The 21,753-nt window shown below is 44.6% G+C and overlaps 1 protein-coding gene across 2 annotated transcripts in view; it reads right to left on the reverse strand.

Moving 5' to 3' along the window:
* The window catches only part of GNAL (G protein subunit alpha L), a 928,322-nt gene that overhangs the window by 285,365 nt on the left and 621,204 nt on the right, over positions 1-21,753 (reverse strand). For both annotated transcript variants that reach the window (XM_086965254.1, XM_086965255.1), the window contains exon 5: positions 670-767. In XM_086965254.1, the coding sequence (XP_086821380.1) occupies positions 670-767 (98 nt within the window). The remainder of the gene's footprint in view (positions 1-669; positions 768-21,753) is intronic.

Genomic DNA, 21,753 nt, shown 5'->3' on the forward strand with positions numbered 1-21,753 from the left:
AACATGAAATCTTGTCTGTCTTTGTGTATAGTGAATCCTCTCTTAAAATCGGGACGTGCTTAATTTACTGAAATTTGCCGAGTCGCAAGGTGAAAACCCAGGACTGTTACAGAAAATCTTGGCTGCCTGGTCATCCTATGAAACAGCAGTTTGCAAATGTAGCCAATCGCAGCTGAGACACTTGTGGAAGAATAGGACACCAAGAACTCCAAAACTCTCTCGGAAGAGCATATTTGGTGGGATTTACGCCCATTCAGCATCACCAAATACGGGCAAACGTGGGTTCATATAAAGATTCTGGCTCAATTACTAAACACAAAAAATCAAGAATAGACCCCTACTTTGGCAAATGTGTCATGGTGCTAACACAAAATTCACAAATAAATCTCAAATACACTGCAATATCTACCTGAAAGACATTTTAACATCTTTGACCACAATTCAGCCTATAATAGCTCCTTCATTTCCATATACTTTCCTTCTGCGGTCTCTTCACTAGAGAACAGAGTATGGGGGATGAGGTGGAAATGAGTTCCCCAATCTAAAATGCATCAATCTTCCCTCATCCAGGTCTTGCATGCTGCATCGAACGTCTGAATGTTCTTTCACAAAAATTACATACGTTTGGAACACAAGATCAAAAAAATGGTTTTTTTAAAAAGGACTTACTATTGCGCACAGTCAATCAACTGGTACTCGTTTGACCTTTCGTAGCACGCCTTTACTCCATCATCATCCCATAGCTTCTGTGCATGGTCAAAGAACTCCTGAAATAGTCAAAAGTATGGATTACACATGTACTTCGGCATGTAAGGAAGTTTTTATAGTTTCTGCAAGCAGATATTTAACAGAGAAATGAAAGACGAGGAATTGGAATGTAATACGCTACAAGATATGGATCCCATTCCCAACTGAGTAGAATACCATCCTACACACACATTAAATGATAGGCTTCAAAATAATGTTTACAACAATATTGAGGACTTGCACCACAGTTCTAACAATTAAGTGACCACAACTCTAAGATGGTGAAAGACAGGGAGAAGTTCTACTAAAGCTAAAAAAAAATATGTTGGGTCCAAACTAGACAGCTCCACATAAACTGATAACACAACGATGTTCAAAATAAACACTTCCTTTTCCTCCGTACTGACATTACATCAATGATAACAATCGAAATACACTTGCCAATCATTATATCCTTACCCATCTGAGTGTTTGCTCAACACCCATATCTGTCAACTAGGAAAAAGTCATCACTGATCAACTTTGAAAGGAAGGTAAGACAGATCACAGCAAACACAAGAGGTCACCATTGATACTGATCACGCTAGCACCGGACAGTCCTTTCACTTGGATTTCAAAATGAAGTTTCAAATTATGAAAAACACCATGTATGTGCAAGCTCATACAAGCCCCTTTTGGCTGCCTCAGCACATTTTAATAATTGCGTATCCACATAATATAGTGCTCCTATAATGTCTACTTTACACAAAAGTGTAAATGTTAACAAAAGTAGATCCGTCCAACCTGATAGATCCCATAAAACTCCATGCCAAGGGCAGATGCCATCAGGAGCACCATCAGGCAATCCAGTTATTAGGCTAAAAGTGCTCTGGATTCTGGAAATTGTAGTTTTAGTTTCCCTATAGCAGTCGTGGCCGCCGCACTAAAGAGGTGGTGGGGCGGGTGGAGGGGGGGCTGGGAGGTGCGGGGTCGGGGAGTATAATAAATACATTTAAAATAGAAACTTACCTGGAGCTGCCTCCTGTGTCACACTTGGCATAGTCCTTCCTCATCCCAGCAAGCACTGGGGCCACCTCACGGACTCCCTGCAATCTCTGCACCGCTCTCACGCGAAAGCAGTGTGGGGATTGGGGATTGGTCTGAGCGGGCAGAAAAGATGCCCTGCTCAGACCAAGTAATCTGTGGGGGTTCCCCAGCCCGGCTGCTCAATGCAGTAGGGCTGGCGAAAACCTAAGTGCGCATGTGTGTTTTGGTTGGCCTTAGACAGCTGGCCAAAATACATATGCGCACTAAGGGACTGGAGTGCACGTCACACTCCTCTTCTCAATGCCCTGCCACTCCCTTGGCAAGTTGGCTCAGAGCAGGAAAAGGAAAAATAAAACAATGACATTGTTTTATTTTTCATTTACTGGCTCTGAGCCAGGCAGTGGGTCAACGCTGCTCCGCCATTGCTGAGGACCCACCATTGCAATATACTAAGAAGGAGTCTCTGCCTAAAGAATGTTCTTTATATCAATCAATAAAGGCTAGCTAGTTTAAGGGAAATATTTTAGGAGACTCAGGTACGTCAGCAGTAACAATATGTGGAAAAAACACTGTTTTCCTTTGAAAGCCCTCACCCACCGACCTAGTCGGTGGCATGCTTCATCATCGGGCCCACCACAGTGGCACCGAATGTGCCCCGGGTGTGCTTCAACGCCAGGTGACTGCGGAGCTGGTATTTTGCTGAGTGTGCAGTGAAGGGGTGTGAAGGTGAGAAATTAAAATGCTATCCAGGAGGTCCCAGCACCCGAGGGTTTAGCAATATTTAATAAACTGGGCCTCTGTTAGCAGGTTAAAAAGGCAATAGGACGTTTTAAGGGAGAGTTACAATGACCTCCAGCGTCCAGTGTGGTCTACATGTTTCAGCCAGTGCCTTTTATTGTAAGCTGGCTTTCCTCAGGACCAAAGAGAAGTGTGAAAGGTGCAAAATTATAATAAACTATATTTTAAGTGAGTGTTGTTTTTTTCTCTATGTGTTGCGCACGCTAAGGCGCTGTAACTGTTAGAGGGGGATTCCCTCAAGCTTTTCTACACAGAACACATAGGACAGAGACAAGAGGTACAAGGAAGAGTCATGTTAGGGTTGCATAAAGTAAAAGAACCACTTTTTGCCGGCTTATAAGGTGGTGTTCGACCTATATAGGGTAGTTCAGTACCCTTCCTGGACCTGAACATCAAACCTGAGAATGGGAAACTTACCACCACCACCTACTACAAACCCACAGCAAGAAACTCACTGCTCAGATTTGATAGTTTTCACCCTCGACACCTGAGGGAAAACTTGCCCCACGGGCAGTTTCTGCGTATCAGGCGCAATTGCAGCAATATCAAGGACTATAAACAACAGTCCAACGACCTGGTACACAAACTCAGGGGCCGTGGTTATCCTACCAGGATAATAAACCAAACCCGCAAAAGAGCAAGGAATCAAAACCGGGAGGCCCTCCTGGAAAACTACGACAAACCTGAGGAAGAACCAGTCCTTACCTGTGTAACAACGTACAACACAGCATCGAACCAAATTTCAAACATTATACAACGGAACTGGAGAATTATCAACTCAGGCACCAGACAATGGGAAAAACCGCGTTTTGCTTACAAAAGGGCCACCAACCTAAGAGACCAACTGGTTAACACCAGGCCACGCACGACCAATCAGAACAGAGACAACACAATTGTCAATGCATGGGGCCTGCCCAAAATTACCGGACACCAACCCTGCAATAACTGCAGCGTATGCCACCTTACATCTCCGTCAAAAACACTCAATTTGGAACCTGGCAAAACCTGGACGCAGCGAAATTTCACTAACTGCAACTCTACCAACTTGGTGTACTTGATAACTTGCAGATGCGGCCTGAGATACATCGGCATGACTACTCGCAAGGTACGCACAAGAATGACTGAACACAGGAGTACAATAAGATGTGGGAAAAATATCATTAAACTCACAGATCACTTCCTGACCCACAACCACACACCTAATGACTTCTCCTGGACTGTCATTGAGAAATTTGACAATGCCAAAGATGAGAGATTCCTCCTACAAAAAGAACAGCGTTGGATTTACCGCTTAGCCACACACATCCATGGCCTGAACGATGCCATCCCATGGAATAGCTTAACTGTATAACCACAGCATGTCCACTAATACAGCTCTGTCTATGAGCCAATGAAAACCTCCCCGGTCCGATTCAACAAATCGACCCAGCAGCACCTGGCACATTATGTGAGCTTTTGCGTCCATATCACCCCATATGGTTTAAAACTGGTGTCTCTGCTCCCATGCATGAGCGCCCTTCCTGACCCTCTCTCTCCAACAGTGATCCCTTTCCACTTAGTGCATATCAAGCACAGATGGGCATTACCCATATCTCCTCACAGTGGCCCAATACTTTGTTCATTCTGACCCGCTTGCTAGCGCACATTCAGCGCCCGCACACACCTGCTCACAAACAGGCTGTTTACATTGCCCAGCGCTCGCGTTGTCAATAGACGCGGCGTCGCACCGCGCATGCGCAGAGGATACCCAGCCACTGCACATGCGCACTGACGCGCACCACGGTTCTGCGCATGCGCGATCCCACACGCTGCTTCCCTGCACAAGAGCAGACCGCCGCAGCATGACATGGCGATCTACGCGCATACCTCCTTCTCTTTCTATTTTAAACAGGTGAAATAGATTACGACAAGAGTATAAAAAAACATACAATGCGGCCCATTCACTGCATTTCGGGCGCCGCGGATGGACGAATAGGTCCCAGGAGGAACCAGACCGAACTACTCGTGAGTAACCCTCTAATCCTGCAATTGGGGTAAGCACCTTCTCTCCCTACAGGTTAGAAAGCCTTGCATATCTCATTTTTATCCCCACAGGGTCTCTTTCTCTGCCAGGCGACCCATGAGGCTTTTTACATAGAAATAACAGAGTGAGGATCTAGTACCAATACTTTCCTGTACCTCACCTTGTGATTTCGTTTTTAGCCCACCACCCCTCACTAACGGTTTAATATATCCTCACAAGCTCTATGGAGCCCCCATGAGCTCACCATAGCCGCATATAGGTCGAACACCACCTTATAAGCCGGCAAAAAGTGGTTCTTTTACTTTATGCAACCCTAACATGACTCTTCCTTGTACGTCTTGTCTCTGTCCTATGTGTTCTGTGTAGAAAAGCTTGAGGGAATCCCCCTCTAACAGTTACAGCGCCTTAGCGTGCGCAACACATAGAGAAAAAAACAACACTCACTTAAAATATAGTTTATTATAATTTTGCACCTTTCACACTTCTCTTTGGTCCTGAGGAAAGCCAGCTTACAATAAAAGGCACTGGCTGAAACATGTAGACCACACTGGACGCTGGAGGTCATTGTAACTCTCCCTTAAAACGTCCTATTGCCTTTTTAACCTGCTAACAGAGGCCCAGTTTATTAAATATTGCTAAACCCTCGGGTGCTGGGACCTCCTGGATAGCATTTTAATTTCTCACCTTCACACCCCTTCACTGCACACTCAGCAAAATACCAGCTCCGCAGTCACCTGGCGTTGAAGCACACCCGGGGCACATTCGGTGCCACTGTGGTGGGCCCGATGATGAAGCATGCCACCGACTAGGTCGGTGGGTGAGGGCTTTCAAAGGAAAACAGTGTTTTTTCCACATATTGTTACTGCTGACGTACCTGAGTCTCCTAAAATATTTCCCTTAAACTAGCTAGCCTTTATTGATTGATATATATAATACTGGGGATACAGGCTAGCTTATCTAGTCCTCTCTCTCTTGTTGATCTGTATATAAAGAATGTTCTTGGCATAAGAGGAGCACAGCATTCTTTCATCAGCAAATGCTTAATGAAATACAGACTGTGCCAAAGATCTACCACCTTGCAAAGCCCCAAAGGTAAGAAAACAAACCTACACAGGATTGGTTTTGGAGTCAACATCCTACTTTATGTATTGTAATTGCATGTATATAGCGCTTACTACCCCTGACGAGGCGTCAAAGTGCTTTTTAGGCAAGTAGCACCCTCCTCCGGAACCCAAAAAGGATTAGAGGTGAATTAGTATAGTGAGATATGAAAGTAATATAAGTAGTGGATATGTTAGTCAGTTATTTGGATTCAGAAGGATAGTGGAGAGATAGACGTGGGAAAAGGTTTGCATTTATGTAATGCTTGCTACTCCTGATGGGGAGTTGAAGCACTTTTTCAGCGAGTAGCACGCAACTCTGAAACTTATAAAGGATTAGTGAACATGGGGAGGAAAACACTTCGAATTTGTAATGTTACGTCATTTTTAGGGTTCGCCTGGCGTCCACTGCGCAGCAGTGTTCGCGCAGGCGAAATCTTTTGTTTCTCAGTATGGGGCTTTCACCCGCCTCTCTCTTCCATTGGCTAGCTCCATAAATGGAGGCTAGCCATTGGAAGAGAGATCTGCCCGTAATTGTCTGAGCAGATTCGTGGGCGTTCCGGTGATTTTTTCTCTCTCCGCCCCTTTTAGAACTCAATGCGGCGGTGGGAGTTTACTTTTTTTTTTTTGCAGCCTTTTATTTTGTCATTTGCCCCGACCACCGCCGGAAGAAGTCGTCCTCTGGTGAGTGCTTGCTGCTGTCCTGCCCCCCCCCCTGTTCATGCTTGCTGTCCTGCCTTCCCCCGCCCCCCCTCCCGCTGTCCGTGTCTCCGTTCCCACCCCCCCGCCATTGCTTTGCATGTGCTTGTTTTCATTGCACCTACTGCAGTACGATTTTCCCAGCCTCGCAGTATTGATGTTTGGGACAGCGGTTTACACTGGGGTGAATCCCGAGGGGACGCTGCCGTGCAGTCAGCACAACACTGGGCCACGGTGGTATCGATCCGCGGTTTTTATTGGATTGTGTCCTGAGCTTTCCGATCAGCTCTCTCTGTATCACACAGCAACAATGCTTATTCTCTTTTTAGAAGAGATACTAAAGACCAGGCTTTTTTAGCCACAAGGCCACGGCAGTTCTGAGATTGTGAAATGGGGGAAACCGGTTGTGCGAAAGAAAATAACACTGCTTCTAAATCGCGAAAGCAGAAATGGAGAGTGGGACATTGGAGGCGCTTGTGCAGAGTACCAGGCTAGACGTCGTTGATCCATTCCTGGCTATTTGTTTTATATTGTGTCCACTATCTTAGTTGTTAAGGGTGTTTTGCTAAGTGTTCGTGGGCCCCCGGTGCTTGGTGACGAGGCCCGAGGGACTGCTTCATTTCTTGAAGGTCAGCAAGATGGCCCCCTTGGGAAACGTTATTGTTTACTTTCGGACCTTTCAGCTGGTGAGGGTGGATATTTGTTTGCCCTCTTCAGCACTTTCGTTTTTGTGTGGCACCTGACCGTACTTGGTGCTTTTAACAACCGTCCCCTTTTCCTTCACCCAAAAGGACCGCGTGGATGGCAGGGAGAGGCCCTGGTTGAAATTCCAGCTTTCCCATCTGTACGGAGGCCCACGAGGAACCTTCAAATTCTGGAAACACGCGACTGTCTGTGAATATGTTGTCTACAGCGAGCTCGCCTCTGTCCCTCGTCATACACCCACGTCCTTTCCAGTTAATCCAAGGAGCGTAGCTGTAATAGTGAAGCAGGTGCAGTGCACTGGGGCCTGGAGATGCGGGTGACCCAATCCACCCCAATGGCTATCTGTTTTTTTAAACAACCAAACTGGTGGATTGAGGACCAATTTCCTCGCTTGCATTGAGGCCCACTACTCTTTTGTCACAGCACAGTTAGGTCAAGGGGGCCTCTCTGATGGCTTTTAAACTGTGCTGTCCTGCTAATGTGGTTTTACTGGAACTTTGGTTTATTAATCTGTGGAGGAGTTGTTTTAAGATCATTCCAGTAACAAGCATTTACAATGCAATGGTTTCGGCATCATTAAAGGTAGAGCTTTTGGCATTGCTCATGACATTTCTTTTTTTTTTTTTAAATCATCAATAAATAGCATTGTCATTTACATTGCCAATAGCTTAATCGTTAAATAAATGGCATTAAAATCCAGGCCTGAAGGGCCTTTCTGAACGGGAGCAGTTCCAATGAGTTTCAGGTGGATGGGTAAGGTGTTCCACAATTTGGCCGTTGTGTAAGAAAAAAAGTCCTACCTCACCACCTGGAAAGCCTTAATCTAGGAGTCTCCACCAAACTGGCTTTGCAGAGGGAAGATTTCTTTGCGGCATAAGCCAACTGAACATGTGCACAAGATTAAGTGGAGCAGAGTCGTGTGGGGCCGTGTAGGCGATGCAGAGGGTCCTGGAAACATTTTGTTTCTTCATGGGTAGCCAGTGAAGAGGCATACGAGCGTGTTCAACAGACTCTAGTTTGGGTGCCCCTGTCAATAAACAGACTGCTATATTCCGAAGAAATTGCAATTTCCTTAGCAAATCTTTCTGTATGTTGACCCGGAGAGCATCACAGTAGTCAAATCTTGAAAGGACAAGGGTGGAGACAACTGTCTTTTGGAGATCCGAAGTATAAAAGGGAGTATTACCCTTAAGATTTTTAATGTGTGAAAAGTAGAGGAAGTAATGGCATTAATCTGAGGTTTAAAAGATAAGGTAGTATCATAAATTACGCCCAGATTTGTTGCTGTTGAGAGAATAGTTAATAATATGCCCCTAAATCTCTGTACATTTTGCAATAGCCTGTTTTTTTTATTAATACTGGTGCAATCGAATTTAAAAATAATGTCTGCCACATGCACAATGCTTTCAGTCACTAGCTGGGACCTCAAGGCACTTTAAATGGTCACCACTATTCTACGAGTGCCCCAATCAGGATTCAGTTGGGAAACTACCTAGTGACACACTTTATTTTTAATTTAAGGTATGTGCGCTGCATCTTATCTGTAGTTACCTCAAGGTGAAGGAGAACAAAATAGTTGCATTACACTTTGGTTTTAGTTTTTTTTAGCCACGTAACCAACATTGTTTTCAGGATCAGAGTTCACGTAGTTGTTTCTATGCATCTCAACCTCTGGATGGTTGAGGAAAAACCCTGCACGAGGTTGGCACTGGAGCCCATCAGCAGCGCAGCCCAGCACACACCAGCTAAAGTACTGTGCGTGTCCTGAAGCTGCAGCAGCCCTAGCTGACACATCATGGGTGGTGGCATGGGGTGGGGACGGCGACTGCCAGGATCGAGGAATTACAGAAACAGTATAGTTCCGAGGCTTGCTCACCCAACCAAAAAGACGGTAAGTCTCTCTAATAGTCTGCATGATAGGGCCATTCAAGAGGGTAGTATTGTAAAGATGTGGCGAATAGGACAGGTGGCAGCAGCCAAGATTAGCCTAAGAGCACACAGGGTGGAAGCACAGAGGAGCCTCTGGGGCAGTGAACTGGACAAGGCGATGGTAGAGCTGGGCGAGCCCATAAAAGCTCGAGTCAGATGCCATGCTCTGCCCATGGTACTCTTGGAGACTCGAGCCCAAACGAGCCGCGCTTACACGTGACGTCTGTCTGCCACCCACACTAATCGCAGGCGCCAAGAATTAAAGACAAGGCCTTTCGTGTAAGCAGGCAGAGGGAATCAAACGCCTGTGCAGTGGCGGGATCCCTCAAAGTAAAACCGGAACATTTCGGATCAAGCTCGATTCTCTGCATAACCAAATTGTGGGAATCTAGGAGACGGGTTAGTTCTCGCAGCTTCCTCTTAACTGAGACATATGGGAGAAGCTTCAGATGCATGCTTTCAAGAATAGGTGTTCTTTGCCAAAGCCTCTAGCACTGAATATAAACTATGAGGCTGCAGCATGTACAAGAGTCTAGTCACAAAGGATGCAGGTCAACGGATTACCTGGCGCTGAATAACAGGTGTTTATTGTTACCTATTCATTGTATCGACCTCAGAAGGATGAAGGGCTGAGTGAACCCGCCTGGATTCGAAAACCCTGACCATGGGATCGAACACACGGGTGCATTAGTCCACTGAGCCACCAGACCCACATCTCAGTTCACTATTGGCATTTCTGGGGAAGGCAGTATGATTTTTGTCAACTATTACTTTGTAATAAATACCTACAATGCAGCGAGGGATTATAGTGATGTGATAACGCTATTAGTGCTTATTTTGTAAGAAGATTGAGCGCAGCCCAAAACACTGCTAAGAAGTCCGTGGCTAGCTGATTAAATGTCCACCCGCCTAAAAGTAAAGATGCGTATTCTTTGCCTCTTTACTCCACTATCATCACTCCCTGTCCCTTTAACTCACTCTTCCCAGTGCCTAATGTCTCCCTTTTGATGTATTTCCGCATATATCTTCCCCCACCGTACTCCTTTTGTACGTTTTCCTCCCTTCTTGCTCCATGTGAAAGTAAAGAGATGTGGTAGAGCTCACAGGGCGGGAGTAAAGAACCACTGAAGATGCGATGAGGGTGAATACTTCTTAGGAGTAGGAGCCTCGGCCCACGGGCCGGCAGAGGAGACGCAGCAGAGGAATTAAAGTCACAACATATTAGGAGAGTGTGCCTTATACTTAAATACACAAATACGACATTTTGGAAAGTAAAAATGCAAATAGTACGAAAGAAAGATATATACTGGAGAAACTACTCCCACGTGGTGCAGACAGCTTGAGACCTCGGGGAAGGCAACTCTGCAAGTTCGGAAGTGTGGTATCCCAAGTGCTCTCATTAAGCGCCATGGAATAACTAGGCGCTATCAACTCCTTACCCATATGCACCATACTCGCACAGAACATTACCTGGCTCCAGCACGCACGTCACCGAGCAGCCCGACAAGGAGTAGGAGCAAGTCCTGGCTTTGGCATCCCGCTCAGGCGCCTCAAAGTCCGGGTTGGCGCACCAGCTGCCCTCCACGGTCGGCAGGAGCAGCGTCTCCGTCTCCATTGCGGCTGGGGACCGACTCAGCCAAGCAGTACCGTACCTCTAACCCCCTGGAGTCCTCCTCTACAGGATCGCAAGACTGTCAATTATTTATTTAAAAATACAGTGCGCGTCTATATCTTCACACTGTAAAAAGTACGCAGAGAAAAATAATAATAAGAGAGGAGCGCTCCACACGACCATGTTTCTCTGAGGCAATGTGGAAATGCCTCGGAGAAACACATGGCCATTTTCGGATTCGGGGGTGTGTTTAGGCGTTCTGAGTGACGGGTGACGTCACAGGGCGAAAGAACGCCAAAAACACGCCCCCGAATCCGAAAGAGACGGGGCTAAATTGGAGTGACGGCTCTCTCCTCTAATGGCTGGCCTCCGTTTAGGAAGCCAGCCAATGGAGGAGAGAGGCGGCTTAAACCACACTACTAAGAAACATAAGATCTCCTACCAGAAGCTGGCAAGCCAGCATTTCCGGTCCTCGACCTAAAAATGGGAGTGCTGGGCGGAAATGCTTGGAATGCATGACAATTAATGGCATTGGATGTTTTTTGTAATCTCTTGTTAATGTGGTGGGCTAATGATAAGCACAGCTGACCTGCCTAATCCGCTGACACTGACCTTGCTAATATTCTTCTGAGATTGTGGTTTTCTGGATCAGGGACGCCATGTTAAATGGAGTAACAGGCTCCACGTAGGATAAACCACATGATTGGTAATTTTGATGAGGAAGCACTGGGTAACCTCAGAATGTCATCTCGCGCACACTGATAAGGCTCAGTCTCCAGCCGCCCGGACATTTATTTCCTCAGTCCTACTGGGAGTCGCATGTTGCCCCCTGCTCCGCTATCATCATTCTACTTTAAGCAGCAAATTACAAGACACAGCAGTTTGGCCATAAAAAGGCTACGTTTCTCATACCTAACACATTAGCTTACGTACGTCCAGCCCTCTCCCTCACCATGTCCATCTCCTAGAGTCCTCTCGCTCACTCACCCTCCAGCCCTCTCCCTCCCTCCCCTCACATACCGGCTGCACTCCCCGCCCCTGAGTTCTGCCCTCATTTACTGTCCATGCTCCCTGCACACACCCCCACCGTCCGGTCCCTGCATACCGCCCTCAATTCACTGTCCACGCCTGATGGCTCTTTCCCTCTCCACCAACCCTCGCTCACCGTCCAGCCCCTGCAGATATCCCCCTCCTCACTGCCGTCCCGCAGCCCTCTTCCTCACCCTGTCCACCCCCACAGTCCGCTCCCTCACCACCTCCCGTCCAGCCCCCTCCTGTGTGTGGGGGTGTGTGTGGCTGTGTGTGTGTGTGTGGCTGTGTGTGTGTGTGGCGGTGTGTGTGTGGCTGTGGGTCTGTGTGTGGCATTTGCGAGAGATTAAACTATTGGCATTGTAAATGACAATGCCATTTATTTATCTATTTTCAAAACCAACACAAAAATAAAAATGTTGTCATTTACAATGCCAATAGCTCAAACTTTTGCAAAGGCGAAACCATTGCATTGTAAATGCTTGTTTCATTAGGCTGGTAGAAAATACCCTCGCCTGTCAGATATGACGGGACGGGCTCTCTTTACAGGCAGGAGTCAATCTGCCAGGGACACATGTACGAAAGGGCATCTGCGAGGCAGCCACACGTCGCCGTAAAGGAAGGCTGCGTGCACAAGCACCATGGGTTACATGTGATACTTGTGCATCAATTATAAAGTCTGTCAATTGTGTGGATAAAAAAAATTATGTAACACTTAATTACTCCTTTGCATTTAATTCCCTGCAGGCCTGGACTCTGTCAGGCTCACAAGTCATGCAAGTCTTTTACCCAGTTGCCCCAAGGCCAGCATTTGGTCCATCACCATCTCTCTTCCAGCCTCGCCCCTTACATGATATGTTACATACAAAAGAAAGATCTAGTCAAAAGTTCATAATTACGGAGTTTCTGTGGCTACAAATGTAATAATTAGAAATACTTATGGGGAGCAATTTCGCCAGAAATATCAAGGTCATAAACTGAAATGACATGGAAAGTTTAACTGAGCCACCAAGCTGAAATGCCAGAGTAAGAGGGATTCCACTGAATAACACAGGGGGACAAGGGCAGCTGAAGTTCTGTCTGTTGCATCTCACCATCTGTCAATATCCAGCAACCGGAGCTGCACATGGGCACAGAGAGGCCTGTTCTTTCACTCTCCCAGCTTGCCAAGAGTTTGGCAAGGCTCTAGACTAGAGAATACGCTTCTCCGTAATATAGCAGGACAGGAGTTACAATAACAAATAATCTTCTCCTGGAATATTTGAGAGTATTTCTAGATCTCTCCTCTGAGTTTCGAGAGAAGCAAAGAAACACCAGCCCTTCTAGGAGGCACAAACAGATGGGGAAACGTCGAGGGGTTTACAACACTAACAAAGAAAGCATGAAAGAGGGCGTGAAAGGTGACAGAACAGATTAAATGTCTAGGCAATAACAATAAACCTCCTGACAATGGCAGGTGGTTGAACGAGAGGGAATCACATAATATCCATGGGGTTCCCTACTATTAGAAGACAGAAAACATACAACAAGCATTTCCAAAGCCTACAAGTCCCACTTTGTCATCTTGTATTGTTATTTGTATTTTGTACACTTCCACAATGGCTATAACTTGGTGTGAAGGCACAACTTGGAACAATATAACACTAAGTATGCAAAATAATTTTGTTACTCCATTTTAAGATGGCCACCATGTGTTGAGGCAATGAAGAGGTCATCTTGGAAATCTAAAAAACAACGGTCCATCATGGCTACCAATAGGTATTAGATTTATCAATGCTTGCAAACATTTTACAAGCATTGGCAAAGCCAATAGCTGGAGCAATGAGCGGTCTGTGAAGCACCGTCAAGGGAGGTGGAAGGAGAGACAGGTGGGGTAGAGACAGAGACAGAAAAACTGAGCTACAACTGTGCTCAGTGTCAACGGAGGGAGAGGGAGGATGATAAGGTAATACTGTGTTGAGGAATGAAAATAAGAGGGTGATTAGGGAAGGAGTTGTGGGGAGAGAGAAGGTAGGAAGACAGAGTTTGGGAGAGAGGAACAGGCCATACACCCCCAGTGCATGCAAATGTTGAAACAAAAGAGGTATGTGAAATAAATCTAGCTCTGTGCCATCAGTAGTGGAAGGATATACTAATTCAATCAGAAAGCAATGTTAACCTTAAATATTCCAGGGGCAGGACAAAGTAGCAAGGAAAGCTATTTAATCACGAAAAGGGAACTGAAATAAGACACGTAGGAAGCTAATCATTAGCAAGAGGCAAACCTAAACACAACTCTAGCTATTTATTATGAAGCATTGGTTATAAAGCAGCCAGCAAAACTAAGCTGAAAAGGTCCATAAGACTGGAAAAACAGAACATTGGCAACAAAAAAAAGAAGAAATTCCTGATCTATAAAAGGTATATGAACAATTATTACAAAAGAAGATTACAGAGAAATTGACGGAATCAATAAAAATGAAATAATGTGTCCATGAAACCTAACACGCAAAACTCTACCATGCGGACAGTGGCGGCTAAGGGAAGCTACATTCTCTTAACACTTTGAGTGGATGGGAACTGAGACCGAGGCCTCAGAGTTCAGAAAATTTAAAATAAGGCCAAGTCACAAGGAGGACCATGTTTATCAGATTCTACCAACACTTATTTTACATGGGTACCAAAGTAGGTTGGTTGCTATTACTTGAAAAAAAATAGCTTGAGGTTCCCATTAAGTTTTGCAATTTGAACAAAGTGAACCTGGTAACCGCATTTGTGTACTGAGTCTGCCTAGGGTATCCTCTGACGTTTCCAAAGAGAAGGAAAAACAGTCTAAAAATGACAAAATTAGAACAGGTTCTGGAGATATTGCTGGATTCTGCTTAGCGTTCCTCCCTATGCAGATGACGATGCAGGATTGGTTCAGATGATGAAATGGTGTTCTGATGTAGATACTCAACTCATTTCTTTAGTCTCTGTCTGTGCCAAGTCAAAGGATGTGATTAATGATAGGGGGCTGCTACAAGGGATGTTAGAGCCAAGTATAATGTAATGTTGCAATTAATCACCAGGCCCACAAACAACTATGAAATATAGGCTCTGCAAATGGAAACTCAGTCAGACAAAACTTTAAAACTAAAGAGGGAGGAAGAGAGACTTTAAATATTTATATAGACTTTCGACATAGAGAGATAGACTGATATCCCTTCACTATAACCTCAAAAATGTCCATCAATATCCACGGATAATCTTCACTACTCGTGCAGGGTCTAGAAGGCCAAATTACTCTATTCCTAATGCATCTTGGATTCCATCCACTGTCCCCAAATGTAAACCTTACAGTCACTAAAATGTTGCATGACAATACAGCTTGCAGACGGATGTATTAAAATGGAAACCTGTGCTTCACTGCAGGATTGCTTCCCGGCTGTCACTGCAGATGGACAGGCACCTACCTAATTGATGCACTCCTATTGTGCGGTGAAGAGCATGTAGGTGTCCACTAGTATAGGAAGGACCTGTCAGGACCTGAACGGTCTGGTCTCCCCCACCTGCTCCACTGGTTTGTTACCATTGAGTTATCGTCACCTTGTCTAGTGTCGGCCAGTACGTGCACTTTGCTGCGTGTCATTGTTCAGTGTTGAAAAATGTCTTGGACTTCCCCACCCAGGATGTGACAGCGCATAGCAACCTTATGCCTGCACTGTAATTATGAAAGCCGAAGGTTTTCCATGTGGTTGAATGGTGATATCATCTGTCGGATGCGATGTTAAAGGGTTCTACTCATCAATGTGAAGAATTTGAACACATTGACACGCACATACATTAATACTTAAATCCACATACATTGGCTTGCTATCCTTGAGGCAAGTAGGACCTGGGAACTTCAAACAGATGTATTCAATTAGAGGTGTAGTCACTAGATTGGTACCACCATATTCCTTACATTCAGCCATCAGCATGAGAATTGTTTATCTAAATGTTACAATCTTTTTTAACGTAAAGGATAATGAACAATTTTTATCTTGGTCTATCTGCTACATAGCATAGCATTAGGAATGCACAACCCTTAGGCCAAGTTACATCACTGCCATGCCAAACACTTGGACCCTGCTAGACTTTATTAATTCATTATATGCAGAAGGTACAAGTACAGGATAAACAAATTGCAGTTTCCTTGAAAGTCTAAAATAATTTCTTTATTCGATTTATGTTTCTTTGTTCCACCGAGCAATATTCTTACTCCGCTGCCACAGCTTTTTTTCACAAAAACAATTTTTGAAAAAAGAAATCCTCATTTAATGTTATCATAAAAAAACCATAATATCTATCCAATCCAGTTCTTCTCGATGTGGACAAAACAGGCATCTTTTGGAAATAAAATCACAATATGAACTTCAGTAACAAACAGCCAGAAATTGTACAAAATGGAGCAGCTGGAAGAAGAATTGCCAGCATGTGTTTCGTGACTCCCTGGCGCTCTTTCAAGGCTCCAGTCCAATATGAAAGTAAAGCTAAACGCAAACTTCCAAATTCATTGTAAATAGCAAATCACTGGTGCTTCACGTCAAGCCACTGGATATCAGTAATATCTCATCATGCGTGAACACCCAAAACGTAGTGAACATAACATAGCAAGCAACATCAATTTCTCTCCAAAGTAGATCGTTCCACACTGGTAATCCACTTCTCAAAACCAAATACAATCCATTTCATCATATTGAAACACAACGGCAAGATCAGCCTCAGTATTCCATTCCGTGCCACGATGCATCACATACCTACTCTGACATACCGAGAGGTGACAGTGGGCAACTATCAACCGTTGGTTCACCTATAAGCTGGGCAGAGCTTCTCAGATTTGCCCTATTTTTCCTGCTAGACTTCATGTCTTCAGCATCAAGATGAACAAATCTAGCAGTCATGTGGCAAGGCTCTGTTAACATTTGCTGAATGTTGAGGCATTCACAGAGCTGCTTAATGGTAGTTTAGAAGTACAACCTCAGCAGATCCAGTAACCCAATAGAGCGAGACAGTCTCACTGCATAAATCGTGAAAGGTCTTGCAATGCTACTATGAAGTATCCTGTATTGTATTGTATTGTATTGTATATTGGATTTATATAGCGCTTATCACCCAGGGGTCTCTTAGCGCTTGCCTTGGGAACCCGTCCTGGCTTTTCCCTGTGAGATAGCCCCTACAGGGCATCCCCAAGGTGAAAGCCAGGCATCCCGCCGCGGGGGCCGTTGTGGAGATTAAGCAAGCTTAAGGCCCAGAGTTGCAGAGTGTGAACCCATGATTAGGTCAGGCACCGAAGCGAGAATTATCAAGTCTGTGGACATTTGAGCTCAAGACCCTGCCGCGTCGGGAATTGAACCCTGGTCCGGGTCTGACCTCTGCTTCAGGGTCTGCCTGCTCTAACCAGTGAGCCACACTTCTCCACAAGAGCCAGTGACATGCTCTTCCATAGAAACCCCCTTCGCACTCCTGACCTCAACAGGGGAGGGGGTCTGCTCTCTCAAGGTAATGGTTACAACCCACAGAAGGTTTAAACAAACATCACCTATGCTCATAAAAAGTCTGAAAAAGTTATTTTCATTTTTTTTAGTTTTCTCCCAGGGGTTGGTAAGACAGTGGTAAGCTTCAAACAGTAAAGCTGGTTTCCCCTTTCCAAGGGCCTATACATTTTTATAATTTGCCTTATGAGACTACTGATTTTGTAAGTGAGCAGAGAGATTGAGCAATACCACAAATAGTTGTCCTTCATATTCCGGCTGCTAGAAATTACACACATTGGCTATGGGAAGAGCGTTTGGGGTACAAAGGAAAAGAATACAAGGCATATATAAATTCCAACTAGGTTTGTGTTGCTGGATTGAAAAGTACGTGTCTTCACATAAAAAAAGTTTTTAAAAAAACAACACACTATTTTGTTTAACAAACTCAGTAATGCAACAGGTTTGAGAGACCAAGAATAAGGGCACAAAGGCACTCCTTGATCCATCACTCAACTAGATAATTAAGTGGAATCTCGCCTGCTACTAATAAAACGAGATTTCATATTGACACAGATTCAGGAAGAGAAGTGTCAGTATTCAACCAGAGAGAGTAGGTGTGGAGTGTCAGAGAGGTAGTTCACAACTGCAATAGTGGTGAGTTAAGGTGAGCTGGAAGGTCTGGATGGTCTAAACAGAGCGGTATATCGAAGGCTTTGCCATACTGTTTCCAAACAATGTGGGAGCGTATCGTTGGCGAAGAACAACAGTATGCACACCACATTGTTTTTGGTGGGAAGAACTAAAAGTAGTTTATAGGCATTAACAGAACACAGGTAATTACTCACCAGAGAGAAGAGAGCGAACTACTGTTGTCGGCCTCCTTAAATACCCAATAGCCGCCATGGTGCCGAAGCGTGTACCGAAAATGGCCTGCGCATGTAGTGAGCTGCTAGGAGTACGAGTCGCTCAACTGGTGCTGTTTGCACAGGATGGCCTTGACCTAGAAGCCACTGAAAAGATACTTTGACTATTTTTTGAGGTGTCAGTTGGGAAAAACGTCCCGTCTAATCTACTGTCACCCTCCAGGTGAAATGACCATCTGGGCTTTCAGAGGGAGGCAAGGGCAGGCAGGACGAAGAGACAGGAAAAGTAAAGGCAGGTCCTAGTGAGATAATTACACTCTAGGAAAGAGAGATACAAAGTAGAAACAGAGAGAAAGGTGGTGGTAAAGGTCGTCAGAGGGAGTGTTCGTAAGAGTCTGAAGAGAGTCATACAATTAAGAGCCAGAATCCGAGACATTAAGATAAGATAAAGTAAGATAATGTGAGGCCTGGAAGAATACAAACGTTATGAGCTTCTCATTTTGAGAGTAAGTAACTAAAGGAAAGGCTCAAAGTTCAAAAGCGAGATGTCAATCATAAGACACAACCTGAGAGAGATAAGAAGAAAACGTGAGAGAGAGATACTAAAGTCAGCGCATTATTGCTGTATGTTCGGGTTTCAATTTTGGGGCGGCAAGGGACTGCAGAAGGGAGGAACATAAACTACACCAAACCAACACACAACTGACCACTAACTGTCCCTATACTGGTGACCTCATGACAATACCTCGCATTCCAAATGTAATTCACTAAGCACAGACCTACTTAAATCCAATGTAAAGAAGCACCCTCATCATGTCTGCACAGTCCCATTAAAGATGTAAGACTCCCCAGTCCACTCTTATCACACTGTCCACCTACATGGAAGTGGCGCTGGCTGACACCAGAGTAAATATCCCAATGCATTAATCAAGACCTCTCTAGGGAAGATCTGAAACAATATGCTTGCAACATTTTTGACAATAAGTGTCTGCCTACAAATAATGCTACTACATGGACTACAGTGTAACTAATGCAAATTAACCACTTAAAGCACTGCACAGCTCTCACACACCTGACCACTACGCCGCATTCTCATGTCGTCACCATTGATCCATAAGTGCTATCAAATCCATTCTTGTTGCACTAACATGCAGGAGTGGTTGATAATGTGCCTTTTTTTAAAGAATATAATATGATTTGGAGAGTGCTTTACCGCAGCCCAGCCTCTTCTGAGTGCTGGACAAAGTATGGTGAAGGCATTCTGGTTTGACGAAGTAGGTCAAAGTCACAGGACCAGTTGCAAACAGGGGCTTTCAATGTTATTCTGAACTGTAAGCAGTCCGGTTCAAGGTAGGGTGGATGTAGGGGGGTTTGGGACACGGATCCTGGGAGGCGCTGTAAATCTATTACACATGGTCCATACTTGGCATGGAAGGTCACCATCTGGCTTTCAGATGATAAAATTTGGCAACCAGCAGAGTAGGAATACCCCCCCTGAAGGCAGTTGGACTCTGGGCCAAGGAGCCCAGGTGTATTTTATGGTTATGCAGAGTTTAACATTTCAGTTTTTGACAACACAAGGTCTTTAAGGATCAAACATATTATTCAAAATAAATGCACAATGACAAACAACTGATGGCTAAAGTTTTTACTACATGAATATTTGTTCAGATTAAAGTTATTGGGTGCTTCCTATATTCTCTGTATAGTGGTCTTTATGAACATGTATATACGGGATAACTACGGTTGGTCAAAGCTAAAGCGTCTTGTATTATAGTGAACCCGTAGTTAAAAAGTGGTGTTGTGGGAAGTCCACTGCATATTCCATTGCAGTAATTGACATTGGACATTACAGCCAAGAGGACATATACATTCCACAAGGATTCATTAGGAGTGGAAAGGAGTAAGAGGGTCCCCTCAAAGTAGCTTCCGATAGCAAACAGCTGATATAGGGACAGTATTGAAAAAAGGCATAAATGTCAAGCCGGTGTTGAAGATCACGATGAGGTTCAATGCTCTATGTTTGGGCGGGGGTAATAACCACTGAATAGGAGACTGCATGAATTAATGAGATTCTAGGGCTTACAGCAGAACCCCTGACTTTGAATTGTTTAGGGTTGAGATGGTTGGAATTCACCCACTCCCTGAACTTAAGAAGACAGTTGAGAACTTGACAGTCTGTGCCATATACCTGCAGTTATGCAGTTCAAGTAGATAATGAATACCATCAGTGTACGTATAATTACCTGCTATGTAATTGCTGATGAAGATGGCAATCTGGGCTAGGAAGGATCACCTCATAGGCCACCTCATCTTTGCCTAAAATATAGAGGTCAATTTATGGCAACCTGCCGTGATACTTGTCAGAAGATATTGGTGATAAATGCAATTCAAATTGTTTCTGCTGGTGGTTAAGATTTGAGAGAAAGGATGTACATCACTTCATGGTGTTATCTTTCATGTTCATTAGCCCTTTCATAAGGTGTAACAGGATTCTGTAGTCAACTGTGTCAAAGGCTGCAGAGAGGCCGAAATGAATCATCAGACAGGCATGATCCTTTTTCTAGGTATGAGTCACTGTTCCTGAATACCTAGAGGGTTGGCTCCACGCCATTGCAAAGATGCACTCTGGAGTGTTAACCATTCAAAAAGCGAATAGCTTGGAAAGAGATTGAAGATTGCATGGGATTTTGTTGCTGCTCTGGAGAGTTCTAAGAAATTTCAGAAGCCCGCCACGATCTTAATTCCCATACTGGTACTCTTCAGTAGTGGGTAAGTCATGTTTCAATTTTGGAGAGACTCGCCACAGTTTAATGTAATGTTCACGAATTGAGCCAAGACCAAGCACCAACACTTGTGAACTGCAAATGTCATGTTTCCGAGGTACACCTTTAAAGGAATTTAGGTCCTTGGATACAATTGTGAAGTCTGAGAAAGGGGTTGGGTTGCCGTTTTCAGGAGGTGAGGGGTAGTGGCAACACAGATTTGATTTAGAGTACTTGGTTTTTATTTGAAAGGCCAACACAAAACTACTATTCTTTGTTTTATGGACATTTTTGAAAAATTAATTTTATTGTTTTAATGCAAATTTTATGGTGAATTAATCAGAACAATTTTAACTGACTACTTCGACTTTAGAAGTAAAAGGGTACATAATTAGGAGTGGGCGATTTAATCAGCTCCACCGGTGGAGTTCAAGGAGTTATGCCCAATCTGCGCCCCACGTAGAGTGCGGAGTCTTGAAAAACTCTGCGAAGCAGCAGAGATTTTCCTCTCGCGCGGCTCGCGATGTTAAGTTGGCAAGCAAGGAAAATCATATGCTAGACTATCTCCTGGTGAGATATCTCAACGCAGGTTGTGGCAGCAGGTCACTACCACTTGCGTTTAGAAACCTTACGCTTGCGTTGAGGAAGCTGCAGCTCGAGTAGAACATATACTGAACTGGCAGAAAGAAGCAGCGCTCTCATGTGCTGCGCGTCGTTCATTTTACAACGCGGGACAAACTCCTGGCGCTAAAAGATCAACACAACTTACAGCACTCTGCAGAGAGCCTCAGAGTTTTTTTTGCACTTTGCAGAGCTATGCATAGAAGAACTCTACAAACTCCATCCAGGCCTATACATAAAGTACTTGCAAAATTGTAGTTATTTGCCAAAGTGCAACCACTCCTGGTGAGAAGTGCAAGCTTCTTTAGTATTAAATCTCTTTATTGACAGTTCAGAATGCATGCATAAACAACAATGGC

The sequence above is a fragment of the Lissotriton vulgaris genome, chromosome 4_1 (genome assembly GCF_964263255.1).
Source record: "Lissotriton vulgaris chromosome 4_1, aLisVul1.2, whole genome shotgun sequence".
NCBI lineage: Eukaryota > Metazoa > Chordata > Amphibia > Caudata > Salamandridae > Lissotriton > Lissotriton vulgaris.